The following is a 24,154-nucleotide window of genomic DNA, read 5'->3' as shown; positions in this document are numbered from 1 at the left end:
TTATTAACTTAGCTTTGGAGAAAAAAAATGACATTTCCATAAATGCAACTGATTTTGTTTTTAGTTTGTAAACTTTGACGTGCTTTTCTGACAAAGGGCGCCCCAAACAGGAAGCGATCATCAAGCTGGTTACGTAAATCGGCGCTCCCCCTATAAATATTGCACAAGCGCAAACGACGTTAGTTCCTCTCTGGTGAACGAGTTGAAGCGCAGGGGCAGCGAATTACTGTACGAGTACTGTTTTTGTTTTTAAGCTAACGGTAGTATTTAGCGTTAACAAGGGCCAGACGATGTCAGACAAGATGGATATGTCCTTAGACGATATTATCAAGCAAACCCGGCAGCAGCGTGGCGGGAGAGGAGGCCGCGGTGGCCGTGGTGGCCGAGGAGGCACAGGCGGCGGCCGTGGAGCCGGTCGGCTAGGAAACACAGGCGGAGGCTTTGGAGGCCGCGGCGGAGGATCCGGCCCCACGAGGAACCGCCAGAACCTGAGCCGCGGCAGAAGTAGACCCACACCGTACAGCAGGGTAGGAGAACGCGGAGAAAATCACGGGCACATCCAAATGCCCGGGTGAACCCCGTTTTTATCTTTCTAGGCCGCCTAGCAAACATGGCGGCTAGCGCGCTGTACATGCCCCTGGAGTTTCTCTGGGAATGTAGTGTGGAGAAGCTCTTAGATGTATATTGTGCATAATATGTTATCTCCCTAAGCCTGTTTATCTAACCATTGTGAGAAAAAAGCATCGTCGAAGTCTACTATTGTACATCGATTGGAGCCGCTTTTCTTCTGTCCTACGACCGTCGGCGCCATTTTGAGGACGAGGAATCCCTTTCATTCACTCGACGTTGCTTCATCTTTGGTTTCAACAATCCAGCGCCCGTCTACACTGTTCTTCACATGATCCACGATGGGATTTGAGGATCCAGTCGGTTTTGATCCATTTACAGCCCAACCGAGAAGTTCTTCCTTCGGTGGAAATCTCTTTGTTTGGCAGGGGTTTCATGGTCATTGAAACCATAGTGGTGTAGAGTTAAAAGTCAACTCCATGGACATTTGGCCATCTTGGTCGCCCGATTCATTAGGTCCACAACTAAATTTGATTATTTGAGATTAGATGTAATGTTTGTGTGTTCATATAAAGCCGCGTCACAATGGCGTGGGTTCAAAATGGACGTTCGGTGGCTTCCATCACTGCTTCAGTATGGACACTGATTTGTTTAAGCCATCGTTTATGATCATCTATGGACTTTGCTGTGATTTTACCCACTGGATACCAGTGAAACATCCTTATCCACCCAGTGGAAGCCTGCTGGGAATCATTTGGCGTTCAAGAGACTCTTGAGAATTGCTGATAGGTAGACAGGTTGCTACCAGGAGGGTGGGCAGTTTATCAGGGGTATAAAAGTGATGCAACAATGAATTCATATTTGTTGTTTAAACACGTTTGTTGCTGATATGCATAGCATGAATACAAAACTAAGTTTGCTGAGCTTTTATCCACACACAAAATCTAGTGTGGTGTATTCTTTAAAGCTAAAACCATATGACCAACTCCGTTCAGGGGATGGCTTTGTACAATTTGTTTTGTGTCCTGCATTGGTTTACTTGTTTGTAGTGATGGGGTGGGCAGGGATTGCTGGAAATCACAGCGAGCGCACTGGGTGCCCCTGACCTTGTTGAAGTGGAGCCCCCCTGCTTACCCCAACACCCCAGCCGAGTGGACTGTCAGTGACAGACTGGGGACCCGAAGTCAGCAGGTGCATTCTCTCTCATCTGTTGCAGCCCAAGCAGCTCCCAGACAAGTGGCAGCATGACCTGTTTGACAATGGCTTCAGCACGAATGCCGGAGGAGGCGGCGGTGGTGGCGGCGGCGGTGGTGTGGAAACCGGAGGAAAACTTCTTGTGTCCAATCTTGACTTTGGTGTCTCTGATGCCGACATCCAGGTACTTTTTAGTTGTGCAGGCACACTCTAGGATGTGGAAGACTGAATTTATTTTGGCTTAACAATGCTTTGTTCTACCACAGGAGCTCTTCGCAGAATTTGGCACTTTGAAGAAAGCGGCAGTACATTATGATCGGTCAGGACGCAGCCTGGGCACTGCAGATGTTCACTTTGAGAGGAAAGCAGATGCCCTGAAAGCTATGAAGCAGTATAACGGTGTTCCTCTTGATGGTATGTATAGGCAAAGTTTTCCTGTTTTTCCCTTGATGTGCAATTGGTTGGATTTTAATGCTCTCTTAATTTCTTTCAGGACGTCCAATGAACATCCAGCTTGTTACATCACAGATTGATGCACAGAGACGGCCTCCCATGCAGGGGTAAGGAGTAATGAACGGTGTACTTCTGTAATGTTGCTTGTGTTTATATGTGGGGTAAATATTTCCTATTGTCCTTCCAATAGTCTGAATCGTGGAGGCAGTGGCGGCATGAACCGAAACAGAATTGGAAACTTTGCCACACAGAAGGGACGTGGGGGCCGTGGTGGTGGAGCCAGAGGCCGGGGACGAGGGGGCCGAGGTGGCAGTGGCAATGACAACAAACAGCTCTCTGCTGAAGAGCTGGATGCCCAACTAGATGCCTACAATGCTAGGGTGTGTACTCGTTGTTAGTAGGCATAGTGGTTCCCCGTTTACAGATTTACTTTTAATAGAATTGTTTGCCGAGTGAATAGGTGGAAAGTAGTATTGTGACTCCTACTAATGTCTCTTTTGTTTTTCAACAGATGGATACCACCTAAATGCCAACAGATAAAGATGCGCTTCCCACTGTTCTGACATGGGATAGTGACTGTCATTGTTATAGCTTTCAACTTGCCGGATGTTTTACACGTCTTCAAAAGTGATTTAAACTTGTGTACCAATATTTTTTCTCCTTTTAAAATGCTTGTTTTTTACCTACTTTTATTTTATTTGTGTTTTGGTTTCTTTTTGAGAAAAACCTGGTTGGACTGTAGGATTTTAGGATGGGGTTGTTTCAACCATCCTCCTGTAGATCATTGTAATAAAACCTGCAGTATTTAGTAACCACATGATGCCTCTGCTTTTTTAATAGACGTGATGTGTTCTTTAATCAATTGTCACTTACAGAACCTTTTGGAAAGTGTTTTGTAACTACCTATTGGGCCTTGAGGTGGAGTTTGGTTCTTTTCTATTCACATTACAGCCACTAGATGTCTACAGCTCAGCGTTTTGCCTTTAATGTATGACTGGCTTTGACTAACCTTAATTCGTAAAATGGATGGTTTAATATACACAACTCATGTAATATACTGTGGTCAACAGGTAACACTACTGTTGCTGAAATATAGACTGCAGCTTTCTGTTTGGTATTAGCCAACTAGACTTTATTTATATAGCGCTTTTTACAATTTTCATTGTTACAAAGCAGCTGAACATGAGATGCATTGAATACAAGAAACACGACTAAAGGCAAATACCTGTAAAAGCTGAAAAAGACAGACAAACAAATGCTCCACACACAATAGGCATACATACTTTCACACATTGACATAGATGCACACACGCACAGTGAACGCACACACATTTGAGATGAAGGAGAGCGAACCACATGTCAAATATTAAGCGGACTATAAATTTGTATATGCAATATTGTGTCTTATGCCAACACATTACATTTTAAGGCAAGATTTACAGTATAGAAGTTGATTGCCATGACTGTTGTATGGAAAAGCAGAAATTTTGCTAAATTGGGGCAGGAAATTTCATTGGCAACCCACTTTTGGCTGGGGAACCATTTTTATTTGAGGGCATCACATTGGGTGTTTGTAGCTACTAAACGGACCACAATAGATTTCAACAAAAAGTCTGTGGTGCAAGTAATTACAATGGGAATATGCTTATCTAATAAATTTGCTGCATCTCAGAAACCCTCATGACTGAATAGGGTACAAGAGACTAAGTCCATCCAAAAGATTAAAGCAAGTCATTCACAATGAACTGAAACGGTACGTTTATTAAAAAAGCGAAACGATTACAACAAAATAACGTCACTTAATCATTTCTTCAGCAATACAACTTTTGTATTAGAAATCCTATTTTAACTTTAAAACAAAAAACATGTTTAGATGCAACTTCATTTGTTTATGAAATGCACTAGTTGTTAAAAGCGTGATAATTGCTCTATAATCATAACGACACTTAGTAACGTTACGTCAGACAGATTTATGTTGAAATAAGACAGAGCGCATCTTTACCGTACAACTATTGAATACAAAGACACAAGTGTGCGCATCCTTTTGTTGTTTTACAACAGCCTTTTTTGTCCAGATTTGAAAGACATTTAATTTAGTAGTTTATAGTAATTTAAAGTAGGTCGTATATTTTAATGTTTGTCTTTTCCCCAACTGAAACCCTTTTATCGTTGAGGACACGTCAAGATTGTATTAGCAACACAAATTTAATGAAGAATATGATAACACACAATTGCATTGCATTTTTAGTGAAGCATTCGCTCTACTCCTGCGCATGCGTAGATGGCATTGTCTGTCGTGACGTGATCGGCGGTAATCGCGGAAGTGTGTCGCTCTCTGGTACGTCGCCGCTCCCTCATCGCGCCATTGAGAAGTCAGGGAAGCTCATTCCAACCTATAGACTCGCCGTAACCGCAAGTCCACGGTAAGTTTACACAACAGAAGTGTTATAAAGATAGCACATTTTACACGGTGAAAATTCCTGTGGCTTTGTTTTTGTCGGTTTATCCTGTGTAGTTTTACATCTTTCGTACGTCGGCAGCTATGGCAGGTTGACACAAGACAGCAAGTTGATGCATGCATTTCCTGCCTGCTGCACTAACTACGTCTACAGGGTTTTATGAACGTAATCAATGATAAATATAATATGTTTCGAATTGTATGACTTAAACTGAAGGTTATATGTCCTTAGGTCCGATTTATACCACATTCTGGCCACATCAGTCGTTTCTGAATTGATTATCAGGCGTTGTATGATCGCCTGTGGCTGAACATCAGAGTTAACGTCAGTTTCTAAATGCTGTTTTCACGCTTTTTCTATCCACTAGATTTAGTTGAGGATCAGCATCTGTGTGTGTTCTGGAAAAGTCCATGTTTTTACATAATGTTTTCTGACGGTTTTGTTCGTTGGGAAAGTGGACATTTAGAGCTAGCATGTTTCTGTTTTGAAATAATGGTCCACAATGAACCCCCAACCAATTTTCCTCTAATAAATTTCTCACTGTCGAATGAAACACCGTTTTGTAACGGTTGGGCCAAGAAGTCTGAGACAATTTCCTAAACTTGTATCCTCTGCTGCAATCAGATAAACGTTCGCGACGCATAATCGATTATCTTTGTGTATATATTTGTGATCTGTAGATGATGCATATTTGATGGAAAGCTTTTATTATTTTTAAAATCCTGCTTGAAATGATAATTGATTAGCAACGTTAGCCTGCTAGCATGAGGAGGAACTTCCTGGATCAAAGCTGTATGTTCGGTCGGTAAATCGGAAGAAAAAATCTTTTTGCAAATGTGCTCATCAGTTTTTCTCTTTTCCTTCATTTCTCCGAGTAGTTTTGCGTTATGAAAGTGTCAACAGATTAAATGTTATGGAGTAAATATGTCATGCTGAGAGCGACATGAGGCGATCACCTATTGTTATGCATTTTCCTTCTATGTTTCGTTTTATTTTTTTATTAAATCCCGTTTAATTTAATCGCGCCTGGCACCGGACGAATCGACATTGATCCGGCCCTAAAGTGCTTTTTTACGCAGATTAATGCGATGTTTGCCTGATTGAGCGCAAATGTAACATTATAAATTATATAATAATTTGATGTGTTTCGGGTAAGGCCGGTTTTTAGGAAAAGCTCCCGGTTTGTTTTGCAAAACGATCGCATGGCTGAAAAGCTCCGACAAATCAAGGCTTCTTTCCTTCCTGTGATTGTGCGAGTGGCGCGATTTATTCTGGTTCCTTCTTTCAGCATCTGGTTTACAATTCCTACTATGGTACAGGATGTGAATTACGTGGAGTGACGTTCACTCATTAGGCTTAACTGATTGGCTGAAAGGTAAAAACGCTTGCTGTATAGACGAATGGTATTATGACGACGTGTTCGGTTTTGCATATTAATGACTGTGTTCGTACGTTCCTTGATTCATATTCATGAGCGACACCTTGGCCATAGTAAGATGGTAAAGTGGACTCAAGGGAGCTCGTCAGGGCGGTGTCTGCATACGTCTCACTGTTTAAACTTTGTCCTTAAGAATGTTGATAAACAGCCGTTGGGTTTGTTATAAAGTCAGGAGTAATTGACTGAAAGGTAACATCTAAAGAGGTGTGCAAGTTTTTTCTTGCCTTCTCTTACATTTAATTTAAGTTCTGGTAATTTTCGAAGTATATTGTGGTAAGGTTTATTAGAGCGCTATTGACGTAGCATACGTTACTAACGTAATACATATAAGAATAGGTTTTGGGGCAGTGTGATTACAGTCTGTACCGTTTTGATTGTGTACAAGTTTATGTGTGTACCTCATCTAGTGATGTCTAAAAAAATATGTAGAATATGTAGAAAGAAATGAAGCATTTGTAGGTGTTATAACCAATAAGACATTTAAATGTGATGGAGAAGTCACTCTGTCCTACATGACCACAAATTAATATTTCAGCAGAAATGAAAGAAGCATGTCTAGTATTTTATTATGTAAACATGCTTGTACTTACTATATGTGCCCTTCAGTAAAGTGGGTGCTTTTAAAATAGATTTGAAAAGGATTTGTTTTTTGTCAGAATTGGAGATGAGTAATAGAATTGAATTTCCCCTTGTAAAACCTTCTAGTTTGACACCGCAGCAGTGAGACAGACATCAAAGAGAATGAACCTATCAGAAGCCACATAAAGGTCACTTTTGTTGTGGCCATTACATTGAAGTTGGGTCACTGATGTGACCACCTTTGTAAGTGCTCCCAGTGACATTCATGGCCTTTATTGACCTCAGTCAAGGTAGTCACTGGCTGGATCTAGCTAAACGATCAAATTGCATATCGATAACAAAATTCTTTGTACTTTTATATTTTTGTGCTATATTTGAAATGGCTTTATTTTATCATTCTAACTACCAAAGTGGCATCGGAAGGTGCGATTCGCTGTTTGCTTTCACTTTCTACATCCGGCTCCATCTTGTGCCCTAAATCGTATTCAACAGCGGATAAGCGTGAATGGATGAACTCGACACATGCCCATATTGTGGACTAGGCTATCTACATTTGTCTTGGGAATGTGCTGTACAAGTAAACAGATGGGATGTGCGGACAACGGCGGACCCTCCTGATGACAAAAATTGCGTCATGCAGGGGAATCGCCATGCCGGCCCAACATCGTGATGGCTGTCAGTCATTGGCGATGAACCATGTCATCGTCTATCGGCCCCGGCCCTGATTCATATCTAACCTTACAATTCTTACTTGATTGCAAGGAATCTTATTGCTTTAACTAAACAAATAAAATGTACTTTAATTTACGTACCAGCATAAGAATACAGTAATAAACTGTTACGCTTACTTAACCATACTTGGCAAAAATCATTTTTCTTACATGAGAAATTCCAGGGTTAATGTTATGGCCTTGCATTGCTCGCATTATGATGCATTGTTTAGCTATACTTTATGCAGTAGAGATCTGGCACAGGAAGCTGATGAAACAGGAAGTGGGGAGAATACAAAGAAGCATCACGGCATGTACAACTATATGGTGTAGATTGTCTTGCTTCTTTAGTTTTCAATGTTAAAAGAAGTTTGGCTATGGTGAACTCCCAACACCACAGTGTTTGTCCTAGCATATTCGTGACAAGAGCCAAGGCTGGGCGGGTCTTCATGAAGTGGGGCTGATAAGATCTATTTCTGTCGCCTCTCTGCTCTTTTCTGTCTTTTCTCAAGCTTTCTACAGCATAAGGCCCTTTTTGCTTTTCTTGGACACAGCTGAGCTGACCTTTGATTAGAAAAAAAGATGCACCATTTTAGATCTAGGCTTTCTAGTTTCTACACCCCCCGTCTATCGTAGAGCTCATCTCTTGTCATGTTTCTCTGATCCAACACCAGTAATGACAATGCTGCTGACCCAACTGTGATGCACGGGATGTTGGGGATTGTAGAGTAAGTTTAAGGGCTCATGGCTGTTGCTAGGGAAGTCTGAATCTGAGGAACCCGACTTCATTGACCTGCTTTCAGTCACATGGTTTGCTCCACATTGCATAATTTATGTTTGTAAACAGTCGCTCAACCTATGCATTATAATGATCTGTTAAAGGGACTGTATACCCAAAAATAAAATGGTTTGTGGTGGTCAAATATCTCATGAATATCTTTCTCTGTGTTCATCAGAACAATGAAATTTATACAGATTTGGAACAACTTGTGTAAGTAAATTAGTTCTTTAACTTTAAGAAGACCCTGTTTAGGTATCTGTCCTCAAACCAGGTGTGAAAAGTTCTGACCAGCCAGTAGGCATCATTGACATGGCCCTTCGTGGATTTGTCGAACTTTAAAGTGATCGTTCACCCAATGATGATCTCATCCCCCATTTGCCATAGGAGGGAAAATAAATATTATGGAAGTCAAAAGGAGACAAGATCTGATTGTTTACTGACATTCTTCCAAATATATAAGAAATGTACACAGGTTTGAAACAATCTGAGGGTGAGTAAATTATTACAGAATTTTCATTTTTGGGTGAACTATCCCCTTAAAAGGCATACTATTGACATTCATTTCTGTCAAAGTGTTATTGGCCAGGCACAAATGAATTCACCCTCTGCTATAAAAGTGACGCACTTTGTTTTTTCCACAACTGATGTGTTCGTTTCCTTTTCTGGAAAAGGACATTAAAGGGATATTTCAGAGGCAAAGCAATATTCCATTGTTTCACTCACCCTTAAGGCATCCTATGTGTATATGTCTTTCTTCTTTCACACAAATACAGACAGAGTTATAATACCATTTATATTCAGTTTAGTGAATGGCCTATGAGATTGTGAAGCTTCAAAGAGTGCATCCATCGATCAAAGAACTGCTCGTGAATCGAGGCATTTGTTTAAGAGAAATATCTGAGGTTAGACGTTAATTGTAATAAAGTTGTAAATATTGATATTTGTCTTATACAAATGCATCGATTCGCTTCAGAATGCCTTTATCAACCCCATGGAGCAGGGTCGAGCAGTTCTTTGACCGATGGATGCACTTTTTGGAGCTTTAAAATAGTTTGATAAATTTGACAAAGGGTGCAGTTTTAGTGGTTTTTATATTGTAGAATAGTATAGCATTAGCTAGCAACATGCTAATGGAAAATCATTGCAATTGATTGTGTCAGTTCTGGAATGTGCTTTGCTTATGTCTTACTGCAGTTTTCTCTCTTTGATTTTCTCAAGGAATCAGCGATGGGAAAAGAATAGACTGTTTATAGCACAAGTATTACCTCGCTTCCAGGGAGAGTCGAGGCAGGACAGTAACAAAGTTCCTCTTGTTTACATTGGAATTCTCTAGGCCGTATTCATCGTACGTCACCTCAGACCTGTGTTTTCTAGAGTTTACTATGTTGTGAGGTTCACATAGTTGATGTGTTACCACCCACAGACATTGCCCATTACCATAGCGTGAACCCCTGGGGTGTAGTGGTATGTTTAAAGTGTTCCCTTACTGACTCATCCAGCTAATTACATTCGGTCTTCTTGGACTTTGGCAAAACAGAGTAAATGCTCAGTACTGCTGTGGTTACACATGACCTCACAATTGACCCGTCGAACGCAGATGAGCCAATGGCAGTTGAATATAAGTCTCACAGGGACCGGAACTCGGACAACTTTGGGTTTCGGCGGCATATAGAAAAGTTGTAAAATCTGAAGCTCTCAGCGGTTTTATAGTGTTTATGCCAAAAGATTTATAAAACGATGTGCCTGGGGTACTTGAAACACTAATTCCATCCTGGGAGGATTAGGAATGAAATTAATTTTATTACATTTCCTAAACCCACACAAAAAAAGCTAAATGTAGGTGCAGTCACCCGATTCAACTCCAATCCCAGTGAAGATTAAAAAAAAATTCTGATTGTCATACTTTCTCCAAGTATGGTTTTCATCTGCATAATGTCACTGTCATCTAGTCTGTATCGTATCTCTGGCTAAAGCTAGTAAAGTTAGTGAGTCCATGCAAACGTACAAACACCCCATGTTGGGCGCATTTATGTATGTATTGATTGATATACTTAATTATTTATACAATTAAGCATGTTTTCATTTATTTATTTGTTTATTATTTGTTTATTTATGCATTTAGGTAAGTATTTATATATTCATTTATGTATTTATACTTTACGTTTCTCATCCTCCATAATGATGTGGCCGCTTTGCATTTATTTTACAGCTAGTATCTCACATCCATAGCAGAAAGAAATGAGTGTTTTTTTTTTTTATGCTATTATCCTGTTAGCTTTTGCTATGAAGGAGAGTGTAGAGCTATAAGAACTAATCACACTGTGTTCTAAGTTGTTAACTTTCAAAAGTGATCAACTGTGAGACGCAAAGAGAGGGAGGTGTTGTTCAGACCAGAATTGTGGTCATGAGGCATGTGTTTTTCTCATCTTATAGACATTAGTCAGGGTAGATGTCACATTCAATTTGACAAGCATTAAAATGAAGCTTCACAGGTCAGTATGCTGTACTCTCCTAAGCTTTTAATTGGAATAAAGCCTCTGGTAAATTTATATTCTTGACCTCAAGACTGACTGAAACATTTCCAGGTCGTTCTGACTGTACATGTGTTTTGAAATATAATGTTTTCCATTTAGGTAATTTGCTCTTTACAAAAAGCCTGCACTTCCTTGCTTCACGTGTCTGGTGAGAATGCAAATGGCTGTCTTTCTCCACATATTCATGCACTGAATGCACTGTTTTTCAATACATCACAAATTGTTGAATAACTTTTGAAGGTGCAGTGTGGATATTTTTGTGGCATCTAGTGGTGAGGTTGTGAATTGCAACAAATAGACCACTCCTCCCCTAGATTTTGAAGCACTACGGTGGCTGACTCAGGACAATGTCATCACACTTTTGCTTCTTTGTTGGTAACTTAGTTACGAAACAAAATGGCATTCTAAAGTAATAAAAACAAAACCCTTCATTGTGTAAGGTCTTTATACTCCTCTGAACACATAGTTATGCATATTGCATTTCTGTCAATAGATCCTCTTTAATCTCAGACATTGCCCCTTTAAATATGTCACATTCAAAGTGTCACAGTCTTTGTTGTCCTCAGTTCACTTCATAATCTCAGGAGGATGCTGTTTGTCAAGGAAATCCTCTTTACCTGTCATAGTTTGGCATCCCAACACTCTTACCGACTCAGGCCTCCTTTAATTAGCCCTAATCCCGTCCTGATAATCTTATCAGAGTTATTGTTGCTCAGTAACGGCCCTAATCGCAGGCTTTGTAATCCCTTGACATGTTACCGTGTTAGTCTTTCTTAGGCGTCCTCCGTGATATCAGCACTAGATAATCCCCAATTAGAATGACTTGGCCCAAGACAAACAGAGTGGACTGGATAGTGGGCGGAGCCTATGTCAAGCTCAAGTCTTCTCCACGGTGAAGTGCATGGACTGGCAGTGACAGCTCACGCTCCCGGTTTCGAAACCTCAGTAAAATACTACAAGCACTCTGCCCACGTTTATGAAATGAATAACTTTGTTACAAGCGTGCTTAATGGCTGGGCCATCTCGCTCAGCTGTTTGAAATTACCCTGCACCACCTTCTGCGTATTAACGACATGGAGACGACTGCCAAGTAGCTAACAATGTTTGTACGTGTTTACTCTGTTGGCAGCCACTCCTGAGGGCCCATCCACTAAAGTGATGTAATCTGGGCATGAACGGTTTCAGATGAATTGGGCTTGCGGCAGGCTCTTGTTTTCATGTTTTCCTGATTCTTTAGCAGAAACATTGTAGTTTGTCAGACTTAATTAATTTAGCCAGCCAAAGAAGGGAAATGAGCCGCTGTTATTATGTATTTGTAGTTTCATACACCACTTCTCTCAGGCGTGTAGATTCTTGACTGATGCATGCCTTATAGAAAACTTCATAGTCCATTGCCGTTTAGGTTGAATGTGTTGCAAAGATACTTTATACTAGTTTTATTTGAAAGGTTTTCAAGTTCATTTTAGTTGAAGTTTTAGCAGTTCTATGTGCTTTTGTCTTTTTAGTATTTATTTGTTTTCTTATTGCTATTTAGATTTAATCTATTTTTCTGTTTAAGGTATAGATAATATATAATCATTTATTTTCAGGTTGTAAGTTTAGTGGCTCAACATATTTTAGTTTATTGCGAAGTAAACAATTCTATTTCTACTAATATTAATGCTTATATTGAAGAAATGTTTGAAATTAATCACAAGATTTTCTATAATTACTCTTGGTTAGTTTCACATAACATTCAGGTTTTTAAATATGCTTTTGTATTGAAATAATTTCACATTTTATTCCAAATGAATGTATAAACAAAATCATATTTCATGAATGAAAACCAGTATTACTGATACTGATGTCTCTATTAAATGTATTTATTTGTTCCTAATTTTAACATTTATTATAGCCAATTCAATTTTAATATTTATTAGGCTTTAAAATAACTTTTAGGTAAATTCTAAACGATCTTTACATAAGTCCACTGTCCTTATAATACCTTTTCTCTTCCAACCTATCATTATCAGTGTATTAGGATATACACAGAAGCTATTCTCAAACACTTTACATTCAGCGAGAGTTAGGAAGTATTTTGGGTAAGTTTATCGGTCTGATCAGAAGAACTTCTGTTTTGTCAGAATTTAATGGCAGGAAGTTGCTAACCATAGTAGAAAGTTGACTATACTGGAACATGCTTAAATGGTTTAGAATCATTTGAATAAATAAGCCTGTGATCATATTATGTAACAATAGGCAAAAGATGATGACAAAATTGATGCTGCGTTAATTGCATTACAATTTTTAAAGGGGTCATATGACACGGCTAAAATGAATATTATCGTTTGTTTAAGATGTAATGTGATGTGTATACATGTTTTAAGGTTAAAAAAGCGCTGTATTTTCCACATACCATGTTTGTTTCTGCTCTTTGCTCCGCCTCTCTGACACTGGCAGATTTTTTACAAAGCTCATGGCTCTGAAAAGTGAGGTGTGCTATGATTGGCCAGTAGGTTAGTGCGTAGCGATTGGTCGAATACTATAACGTTTCATGGAAATGTAACGCCTCTTACCTTATTCTGAACATCAGGTTCCACAGCAATTGTACTGACAGACAGGTGATAAAATGTCATCAGTACTTCCTTATATCAATTTGAGCCCGAATCTGATACGGAAAATGAAGATGATCAAGCCGATACATCAACTTTGCCAGCGCGACTTGAGCAGGATGTAAAGGATTGGTAAGGCCGGCCTTAATATTTTCCAGGTTCGTGAAGCAATCTTCGGTGAAATGCGCTGCACAAACGAAACTATTTGGATTGAACTTTTCTGGAACAGTGTTGTTAATAAAATGTAACCATTCATTTTTAGTGGGCGGTCTTCGTCAAGTTATACCACGAAATGATGTAGATTTGTGGGGGTGTGGTTAAACAAGTTGTTTTAGTTAGGTCTGGGTGAGCATTCGCTTTTTGATAGAATGCATCTTTTGTTCCCACACTTTCATTGTTGCAATTTTACGTGTCTAATACATGCATGGGCAACTTATAACACACCAAAGACACAGAAAACACATATTCCTGTCATATGACCCCTTAAACATCCTTATCCCCAAAAAATAATGGCATGTGTTAACACTTTAATGTTTACAGCACTCACTTTATTTGATTTTAATTAGCATAAATGTTCTATTAGTGTATGTTTGTAGACTTTGCAAAAACAAAAACCATTGTTTGTTTTTCTCACCTCTCTTTGAAACGCACCTGTTGGATCAGTGTATCAAAACACAGTGTTATGGGAGGGCAGAGGTCCGCAATGGAAAATGCAATGGGGCGTTCTCCAAGTTCCTGATTGGACCCGGTCCAACCAATGCACTGCCAAGACTAAGAAATGCAAAGTCCATTTTGAAGTTTTCTCAAGAATCATACAGTTTTATTGACAATTTTATGACTTTAGACCTTTTAACAATTATGATGAGCGAGGAACAGGAAACAATAGGGACGAAGGGGTGAATTTAAGCTGCTTTTCCCCGTACAGGTGCCGGTCCAGGTACATTCATCTAGTACCAGGCCAAGTCTAGTGAATCAGTAATGCGGTGTGCTCAAAGAGGGGAGATGTTTGGCTGTCTACAGACGAGTTACGCAAACAACATCTGTCTTTAATATACAACATACAAAGATTTGTGTAGTACAGCATGAGCTGAGAAGCTTTGTTCGTTCGCTGGGTCTGCATATGTGGTCCTCATGACATCTGTTTGTAATATAGGCTGGCAGATCTTAACACTTTGTTTGAAACGACTTGTTTGATTTATAGCAGAATGTTTATGCTGCTGGTGGCCAAGTAGATTTAATTTGTTTTTACTGTGTGGCAGCAGATCTGAAATAAGCAACTGGCACTTTCATGACCCACCACTGGTCCAAGTGATACTTCACACAAAAATGAAAATTCTGTCATCATTTACTCACCTTTGAGTTGTTCCTAATGTGTATAAATTACTGTGTTCTGATGAACACAAAGATATTTGGAAGAATGTTCATCAGAAAAAAAAATTATAAAGTATTTTTTCCCATTATGGGAGTCGATGGGTATTTATACAGATTTGGAACAAAGTGAAGGTCAGTAAATGATGACAGAATTTACTGATAAAGTATCACTTTAAATGAAATATCACAGACACAATCCCCATGCTTTAGATATATATATGAGCTATCATGTTCATTTTCACCTTTCTTCCTTCTCAACTTTATACAGACTGTAGAATTATACAAGATTCTCACAACTTTGTAAACCTTATTAGATTATTTATCAAGCTGAAGCTAGATTGATCTTTGATAGATGCATTAAAGCATTTTTAAGAGTGATTCACTTTTGTTTTCAAGGGTGATTTTGTGTTTGGCATGGCATAACCATGTAAGGTATTGAACGCTCGCCGGTGGGGCGTCTGAATAAGATGAACGTGCAGATGAAAGGAACAGGAAACTACAGAAGGTGATGTGCTGCTCAGATGTTGAGATTCAGACTTAAGTGTGCTAGGAGGAGCGAGAAGACAAGTGCCCTTTTTTCAAAGCCACTGCATTGCAGCAGAAGTGTTGCATTCTCACACATTCACTGAAAGGCCACATTGGATAAAGAAATGCACACATTCATTACTTCATTTAATTGACAAAAGTTTAACGTACCATTTATTTTCAGAATAAATTATTTGAGTTCGTTATTTTGAAATCCTTTTTTCTGTTGTCATGTGGAAACGAGCTGACTAGCGTTCAGATCATGCAACATTCCAGATTAGTTATGAGTTTTGGTAAATGTTCTGCTCTTGCACAATGGTGAAAACCACCAGCATTACCAAAACTCTCTCTTGGCATCTCGGTTGGAGGTGCAATGTACTTCATTTTTACATTGTGTCATTATTCAATCCCATGCACTGGAAGTAATTGTTATTTAAATCAACCTGAATTGTTCACATAGCTTTTGAATGGATTAAGTTAGTTAAACATGATTTATTCTCATTATTGACACATACTATAAGCAGTTTTAAAGTGCAGTGTGTGGTTGTATTGGAGGATCTATTGACAGAAATGTTATATAATATACATAACTATGTCTTCAGAGGTGTATAAAGATCTTAAGTAATGAAGCGTTATGTTTTTATGACCGCAGAATGAGCTGTTTCTATCTACACACACCGCGGGTCCCCTTATATGGAATTCACCATGTTGTTTCTATAGTAGCATTTCTTCGTAAATATCTCCTTCGACAAAGAAACGAAAACATGACGACATCTTTGTTCTGTGTCAGCCACTGTAGTGCTTTGAAAGAGAGTGGGGAGGGATGGAGTGCCGTTGCTTCACAACCTCAACACTAGATGTCTAAATTTCCTACACCGGACCTTTAACTAAACTAAACAGAGATGCGTCACCAAAGTTTAATTTTAAGTTTGTTATATAGCTATTAGGGCTGGGCGATTTATATCACGATTCAGGCTAATAATACATTTCTAAATCGATTCTGAAATCAAGTCGATGTTTTATAAACAGGTCTTCCGTGAACTACGGCGGTTTGGTCAGAAGGAAGTTCTGCTCGATCTAAAATCACTACGATGGAGTCGTTTATAACGTGTATTTGAAAAAGCAACACTCGTCTATCATCATTACTATAAATCAACTTTATTAGCATGAAAGTACCTGAAAAGGTTTAAAGAACAGCGATAGAATATGACCACAGGCATTTCCTGGAACTAATTGCTCTTCTTTGGTTTCCCATATTTGGAGTTTCTGTGCAAGAGCGTCCTCTGGCTTTCAGATATGACGGCATTTAACCGTTGAGAAACTGAGAGCATAAGAACCGTTCAATATATCGCCCAGCCCTCATAGCTATATATACATAATGAATCTATATAGCTAATTTTACCCTTCATGGCATATGTGAGAGTGGTGAATTTTTTTATAACTCGTACGTTTAAATTAAAGTTTAAAGTTCTGCATTATTATGGGCGTGGTTACTTGAGTGACAGGTGGTTTCAACAACTAGTCACCTCAGCTCCACCCACGTCCTGCCTTTTTGCCCATTTTCCATTATCCGGGAGTGCCGCTATGACGGCGATGACAGGCTCCGCCCACTTCAAAATTCCTCTTCACAAACCTACAGGGTGACGTTGTGGACACTACGTCCATGTCTTATGCAGTCTATGGGTATGATCAACAGTAAACACGCAAGAAGAGTTGATCATGTGACGAGTACAACCTAATATGTTATAAAGACTAAAGCAGTTGTTTAAAGGCATCTGCTAAACCTCTGTGTGTTTGTTCGTGTGTGTTTTCCTCCAGTTGTCAATCATGGCCGAGCAGGAGCCCACCCCAGAGCAGCTAGCAGCCATCGCCGCAGAGAATGAAGCCGCCGAGGGCGTCAACTACAAGGCACCGGCACAGAAGAGTCTTCAGGAAATCCAAGAGCTGGACAAAGACGATGAGAGCCTTCGCAAGTACAAGGAGGCTCTGCTGGGCTCTGTCAATGTAGTCGCAGGTGTGTGTCGCCCTGTTTCTAAATGTCCTAGCACAACAACAATCTCTTTCTTATTCTCCTGAACCTGCTCCTGCACTCTTCTGTCGACACACTTTGATATTCATTTGATTAGCGTGTCTTGGCTAGTGCTTCAGCTCTCTGAAACCTGCGTTCGTGCGTGTCAAGAGGTATGGCCAGCTGCTTAGCATAAATTACCCAGAAAGACATGATCCTAGAAAAACAATCCTGTCAGATTGAGGCTTTGTTGACCCCCATTTATGAAAGGAATAGTTCACCCAAAAACATTTGGTCTTCTTTTATTTACACTCATGTCAAAACCAGTCTATGACTCAAAAAGCAAACAAAGATATTTTGAGGAATGTCTCAGCGGTTTCCTGTCCATACGACGAAAGTCAATGGGGGTCAATGTTGTTTGCTTGCCAACATTCTTCAAAATATCTTCTTTTGTGTCCTGCAGATGAAAGAAAGTCGTATAGGAGATCTACAATATCATTTTGCGTTGTTGATTCTTCAGCCTATTATCCATGTAACAGCACAGGACATTAAGTGTTGGTCCTGTTTGTCAAAATAAGCACAATAACAGCTTGTCCAAACCGCACGGCACAAATAGAATCACAATGTTCCGGAACGGGCAGAGAATGTTGATCCAGGAATGTGTCCTACTTGTGTGAATCACGTAGACTAGAGCACCCGAGGCTGCTGTATTTGTGCATCATCTGCCGGCAGTCTCTGAAGAGCGCACTCCAAAAAGAGGTCACATCACTAGAGATCCCACTACTTCACCATTTTATCAGTCACCCGCCCTTATGCTAAAGTCCTGAACGTTCATCTGTTCACTTGTTTGTTTTCACTTTCGTAAATTGGTGTTAATGTTATCAAATGGGAAACAAAGTGTTTTCCTCTCTTTCTCTGAATCTTAAAAATCGCTAACATCACACTATATTCAAAGTCATTCATGCTATTTGTTCTCAGTTGTGTTGTGACAGATTGTGGTTGTAAACCGAATGGACACAACCTGATTTTCAGTGTAACTTTTGAGGTCGTGTTATATGGGTCACTTCAATGCTGCAGTTTCTTTCATTTTGGGGATTGAACTGTTTTCTCCAGTTTGATCATAAAAACTGAAACACTGTGGTTTCATTATATAAAAAGATTATATATAATAGATTAGTGTGAAAGGCAATAAAAGTGATACATTTTATTCTGATGCAAAAAAAGGGTAGTCAGTGAAGGTTGTTTGCTAGCTGTCATTTAGCCGATGTTTGTTGTCCAAAGTAACTAACACAGATTTTATTAAAGGGAGATGTGAAGCCGTTACATTAAAGGTGCCGTAGGTGCTGCTTACAGTGCTAATGTCTGCAAAGCACTGATGTATTACGTATTAATATTTCATTGCACCTTACTGGCTTTAGTTCCATGAAAAAAATTAATAAAAATGTCTAGCAGATTTACAAGAACCACCTTTGCAAGAGTAAGAAACGCAATCTTAAAAAACCTACTGTATGTAGGGCTGTGTAGGGCTGTCACTATTATGACATTTGGCTGACGATTAATAGTTTAATAGATGGTGCAATTCTGACGATTAATTGTCTGTTTTTGGGCTTTGACATTTAATTCTCATTCATTTTTTCTGTGGCTTTGAAATGACCCTATTGTTCTGAATACAAGACAAATGCCTTTGTAGGGCAGCATTGTTCTCTGGCTACTTTAGAAGTGTCTTCAAATCTGTTTATAAGAGCTCCAAGTTTTCCTTCTAGACTTTGAGTGATCACATATATCTACGAGCGAAACTTGGACGGGTTGAAAAGGCTTAAAATGAGAAACAATGTATTAAACAAACAAGGAGGGTGATGGTTCTGTCGTGGTGGGTGGGTTTATCTCTGCCGCGGGTTTTATTATAGCTTGGTGGACCATCACCATGGAGATGTTTGTGAGGTATCCAGCATGTTTTCTCAGACATGTTTGTTTGTTCTTTTTTCTTTTAGATCCCAAAGTTCCCAACGTCCAGGTGACACGGCTAACTCTTCTGTGTGAAACAGCCCCCTCCCCCCTGACCCTTGACCTGCAAGGTGAGTGATGTTGTTATATTTCCATCACGCTGGTGACATTCATCAAACACATTAAAAAGGCAATGTACTCTGGTATTTACTCTGTGATCATGTGACGGGTGCTGTAAAGAGAACCTGAACGATCTGTGGTTGTTTCTCAGTAATGCATTTGTAAATATTGGTCAGTGTTATTTATGTTAGCTAATGAGACATGTCATCAACCTGTGGGAAGACTTAAATTTACCTGCTCACATGACCAAACTGAGCCCAACAGTCGAGTTCAACACATTCAGAGCAAGAGATGGACAGAGAGAGAATGTGTGTGCGCCATCTGCTGGGTACATGCTTACAATGCACCCTGCTGCCATCGCCACACCAAACACTACACATGCACATCTTTGTCAATACAAAGTGAATCTACAGGATTTACGGGCCCAATGCATTTTGCTTATTTTATTCAATAACTTGTTAGTGTTTTTTTTCTTCTTTGCAAATGCTGTGCATTATGAAATTCATGATGATTTCATTACGCAGACATTGAAATGAAGCTTTCTTAAGGTGTTTTTGTGTATTTGTAATGTCCTCAGGAGATCTGGAGGCTTTTAAGAAGCAGTCTTTTGTGCTGAAGGAAGGAGTGGAGTACAGGATAAAGATCAACTTCAAGGTTAGCTTACGGCATATCTGAATCCTGACACCAAACAACTCTGAGTTTTTACACTATAATGTTCTGCCAGCTGGTTGTTAGAGTGATAGTTCTTCCAAAAATGAACATTTTGTCATCATAAACATAGGTTAGTAAGCATACATGGTAATAAAGGTCCTTCTGATTCTTATGTCATTTCATACCTGTATAAATTACTTTGTTCTGATGAACACAAAGAAAGATATTTGGAAGAATGTTAGTTTATTTCAGTTCCGGGACATCATTGACTTTCATAGCAGCAAGAATTAAATGTTAGTCGAAGGTGCCCAAGAAATATTTGTTTTCCTTAATTCTTCAAAATGTATTGTTATGTGTGCAACAGAACAAAAAAATACAATCTTTCTTTGCACATGTAGTCCGAAATGTTCGTATGCGTTTTTTTCGTATTTGGCGATTTCGTTTGTTCAGTGTCTCTGGATTGTCAAAACACCTTTTCAAAAACGAAAAAAGTAAGACCCAGCCCGAATTTTTTTACGACTGACGAAAATATCGGAGGGAGGTCGTATTTATTTTTGAATGTGCAAAATTTCGGAATCTATGTGCAATGGGCATAATCCCTTACTTTACTTGTTTTAAGCGAAAAGTCATTAAATGACAGTTATGATGTCATTACAACGATGTATTACATTCATCTGTTTACAGGTAAACAGGGATATTGTCTCAGGATTGAAGTATGTACAGCAGACCTTCAGGAAAGGAGTGAAGAGTAAGTCTCCAACTTTAATACTTTTAGAAGCCTTCAAAATTAGAAGGATATAAAAAAAAGGTCTACTCGTCGAAATATCACGCAAGGCAATGCTAACCTTCAACCACTTCACTCATGTTTCTTGTGTTCAGTTGACAAGTCTGACTACATGGTGGGCAGCTATGGGCCTCGACCGAACGAGTACGAGTTCCTGACACCTTTAGAGGAGGCGCCCAAAGGCATGCTGGCCCGCGGCACGTACAACATGAAATCTAAGTTCACCGACGACGACAAACACGACCACCTGTCCTGGGAATGGAACCTCAACATCAAGAAGGAGTGGAAAGATTGAGCCGTTTCCACAGCCTGACCATTTTCCTTCCTGTCATCCTCCCTTCCTCTCCAATCTTCTCTAGTCCTCCCCTACACCTTTACATCATCATCACCCCCATAATTTTGGATTAACTGCTTAACTGATTTAAAGGAAAAGGATCTTTCTCACTCCGTCCACTTTCCTGCAGTTTCCATATCTCCCTCTGTATTCCAGTTCCTTTCCCTTCCAATGAGTATTGAGGCTTTTCATGAAATATATATATGTGAAAACAAACAAAAACGTGCACAATCCATACTTTGTGTTTTGGTTTGTTTGTATATAAAAGTAAAAACGGAAGAAAAAAAATCTTGAAAATATCTCATGGATGCTTGTGACATGGTTATTAGTAATCTTCACTGTTCCTGTCCTCTTCCCGTGTCTCATCATCACTGTTTCTGACATTCCTTTGTTTTCTTATTAAAACCATGATCTGCCTTTATAAAGTGTAATGGGAGCAGGTGCCGCTTGGTGATATTTAGCCACCGCCAGCATTCCCTCATGTCCGCCTTCGCCCGGAGGGAACGTGTCCGATGCCTTTGAGATGAGATGAGCTGTTGTGCAGATAGACTGTCGTGGTGTATAACTGTAGAAATGTAAGCGATGTGATAGAGCAGGTCTTTACTTGTCTCTCAGTATGTATGCATGCATGTCCACACGTTGCGTTAGCTATGTTGGGTTGGCAGGACGTGATGTCCTGACCACTAGGGTAGCCGTACTAAAAATCCGCCTTACCCTGCTTTAATGTCGCAGGGTTTTTCCATTGAACCGTTTCATGTGGCCTTAAAATTTAATTCCGTAGCAAGACATTTTTTAAAGCAACTAGGTTGAAACCCAAATTCCTGCTCCCTCAAGGGTTCTGGCTGTCTCGTCTGCTGCCTTCTTCCATTGGCTTGATTCGAGACGGTCAGTAGAAGTCCAACCTTGTTGCCCCGCCCACATTATCGTACCTCCGACAGATCCACGCTTGCGCACAAACCTGCCGCTTTCCAAAGACGACTAGTGGTTCGCTCGTGGTGAATGTGAGCTGACAGCTCGCTCGAAGAAGTTTTTTTAAAAGCGGGAAAAGGGCTTTTCGCTCACGGACCTCGAGTATTGAAGGACTCAACTGAAACAAATGTCAAACTACACTGACTGTGCCTCCAGTAGTGACAACCACAGGCTGCTTGAGATGTGTAAAAGCTAAAGGAAGATAGAACTCTAAACAGGTGCTTGTGTAGGGCGACGGCTTAAGGGTCTCCGGTCTCAGTGTAGAGTAACCTCAACGTTCCAACGTGCTCAATGCCTCACTGTACTGTTTCATACACACTTTTCTTTAGCAACGTTGCCTGTCAGAGTAAGAGCCTGATTCGCCGGTCTAAAACGCTTCTTCTGTCTTCTTGTGTTTGCTTATTCTGTGTACTTATCTCTGATAGCTGGAGATTACTGTTCACCTGTCAACATTAAAAGTGTTCAGAACAGACGTCATGCTTCTTTTGTCTTCCATTTATTCACATGATGCCGTCCCATTGTTCTTTTAGTTTGCTACAGCGGACACGATGGCAAACCACACTCTGTGAAACTTTATTTTAATCTGTAAAATAAAGGTTTCTGTAGTGTCACACACACACACACACACATTGAAATATTTGTGTACACTTCCTGCGAGTGTTGTCCAATCACGCATCAGATTGTGAACGGGTGTGCCAGCTTCAGTTGAGAACCCGGGCCTGTACCACGAAGCCGTTTTAGGTGGCTAGACAGGTAAGTTTAGGATTAACTTGCACCAACCCTGGGTTTTGGGCACCATGAAAGTAGCTCAGCTTTAATCGGTGTTCATCTTCATGGTAACTGGCGCTGCACGGATAACCTTCTCCGGAGCAGGTTTTGATGTTGATTGGAGATCTCACACTGAAACTGAGCCAATCATCAGCGAGCAAGTTTATATATAAGTGATGCAACTAATTCAAAGTGTGTGCTGCAACGGCTAGTTCTTTCAAATGTGTTGTAAAAGATAAAAACTAATAAAAACAAAATATATATATTTTTTTTAAATAAATACTGTTACTAGTTAAAACCTTTCTTCTTCTGTCCCTTATATTTGTACTACAGTTTACATCGCGTATTTCTTTTTGTTGCATTATTTTCTGCACTAATTTACTTGTCTGTGATCAATTTGTTTCCTGTAGCTGGACATTTACCTTATAGACGCCAATTTAACCCTTTTTTGTAAAAGCAAGTTTACCGAGAGAGCATTTTAAAGGGTCCGATGACGCAAAACATGTGTTGTTATGAGTCTTTGATGTGTTATAAGTTGCACATGCATGTATTAGACACGTAAAATAGCAAAAAAGTGTGGGAACAAAAGAAGCATTCTATCTAAAAGCAAATGCTTACCCAGACCTGCCTGAAACGCCTTGTGTAACCACACCCCCATAAATCTACATCAGTTCGTGGTATGATTGAAGACCACTCAAATGTATACGCAGTATGGTGGTGTACCTGTCAGTACAATTGCTCTGAAACCTGATGTTCCAAATATGTTAAGAGGTGTTACATTTCCATCACACGCTTGCAGTATTCACCAATCACTACACACTGTTTAACTGGCCAATCATAGCACACCTCGCTTTCAGAGCCATGAGCTTTGTTAAAAATCTCTTCAGAGAGGCGGAGCAAAGAGGAGATACAAACATGCACGGTATGCGTTTTTAAATCTTAAATCGTGTAAACACATTACATTACATCTAAAACAAACGATAATATTAATTTTAGCCGTGTCACATGACCCATTTAAAATCCTCAATACGTTGTACGCTGTAATTCTTTGATTATTGCGTGTCGGTGCTTCGAGGAAGGTAAATCAGTATACAGTATACAGAACACTTAGTAAATATAATGTGATAAAGTTAAAATTAAATCTTCAAAGTTCAATACAACTTTCTCTGATCTATGACGGGACTCGTTCATGTGCACGTGGATTAATCTCAACTTCAGGATCAAAGCTCAAGTTGACAAAAAAGGCGATGAGCTGCTTCGTGGTACCAACAAAGCATGATTGCATTGGTTTGGTGTTCAGTTCCCTGGTCTTGTGGTCACAGAAAGTGGTTTAACATCTAGACACGACCCTAAAGCATTCATTCAATCATTCAA

At 39.7% G+C, this 24,154-nt stretch overlaps 2 protein-coding genes across 2 annotated transcripts; both read left to right on the top strand.

Moving 5' to 3' along the window:
- The first annotated feature begins 175 nt into the window (after nt 1-175).
- Nucleotides 176-3,031, top strand: alyref (Aly/REF export factor). Its single transcript, XM_056753541.1, has 6 exons — nt 176-527; nt 1,784-1,945; nt 2,028-2,175; nt 2,255-2,321; nt 2,405-2,594; nt 2,726-3,031. Exons 1-6 carry the CDS (start codon nt 291-293, stop codon nt 2,738-2,740), a joined length of 819 nt encoding a protein of 272 aa, XP_056609519.1. The 5' UTR covers nt 176-290; the 3' UTR covers nt 2,741-3,031.
- Nucleotides 3,032-4,517: 1,486 nt separating this feature from the next.
- Nucleotides 4,518-22,484, top strand: arhgdia (Rho GDP dissociation inhibitor (GDI) alpha). Its single transcript, XM_056753582.1, has 6 exons — nt 4,518-4,637; nt 17,021-17,216; nt 19,202-19,285; nt 19,852-19,928; nt 20,610-20,673; nt 20,805-22,484. Exons 2-6 carry the CDS (start codon nt 17,030-17,032, stop codon nt 21,002-21,004), a joined length of 612 nt encoding a protein of 203 aa, XP_056609560.1. The 5' UTR covers nt 4,518-4,637; nt 17,021-17,029; the 3' UTR covers nt 21,005-22,484.
- The last annotated feature ends 1,670 nt before the right edge of the window (nt 22,485-24,154 follow it).

Source organism: Triplophysa dalaica, chromosome 7, assembly GCF_015846415.1.
Source record: "Triplophysa dalaica isolate WHDGS20190420 chromosome 7, ASM1584641v1, whole genome shotgun sequence".
Lineage (NCBI taxonomy): Eukaryota > Metazoa > Chordata > Actinopteri > Cypriniformes > Nemacheilidae > Triplophysa > Triplophysa dalaica.
The sequence above is the reverse complement of the archived record's forward strand: the minus strand, read 5'-3'. Positions and strand labels throughout refer to the sequence as shown.

Coding starts and splice junctions, on each gene's coding strand:
- arhgdia (XM_056753582.1), top strand. CDS start 17,030: ATGGCCGAGCAGGAGCCCACCCCAGAGCAGCTAGCAGCCATCGCCGCA. Junction 19,286..19,851: donor CCTGACCCTTGACCTGCAAG/GTGAGTGATGTT, acceptor TAATGTCCTCAG/GAGATCTGGAGGCTTTTAAG. Junction 19,929..20,609: donor GGATAAAGATCAACTTCAAG/GTTAGCTTACGG, acceptor ATCTGTTTACAG/GTAAACAGGGATATTGTCTC.
- alyref (XM_056753541.1), top strand. CDS start 291: ATGTCAGACAAGATGGATATGTCCTTAGACGATATTATCAAGCAAACC. Junction 1,946..2,027: donor TCTCTGATGCCGACATCCAG/GTACTTTTTAGT, acceptor GTTCTACCACAG/GAGCTCTTCGCAGAATTTGG. Junction 2,176..2,254: donor TAACGGTGTTCCTCTTGATG/GTATGTATAGGC, acceptor AATTTCTTTCAG/GACGTCCAATGAACATCCAG.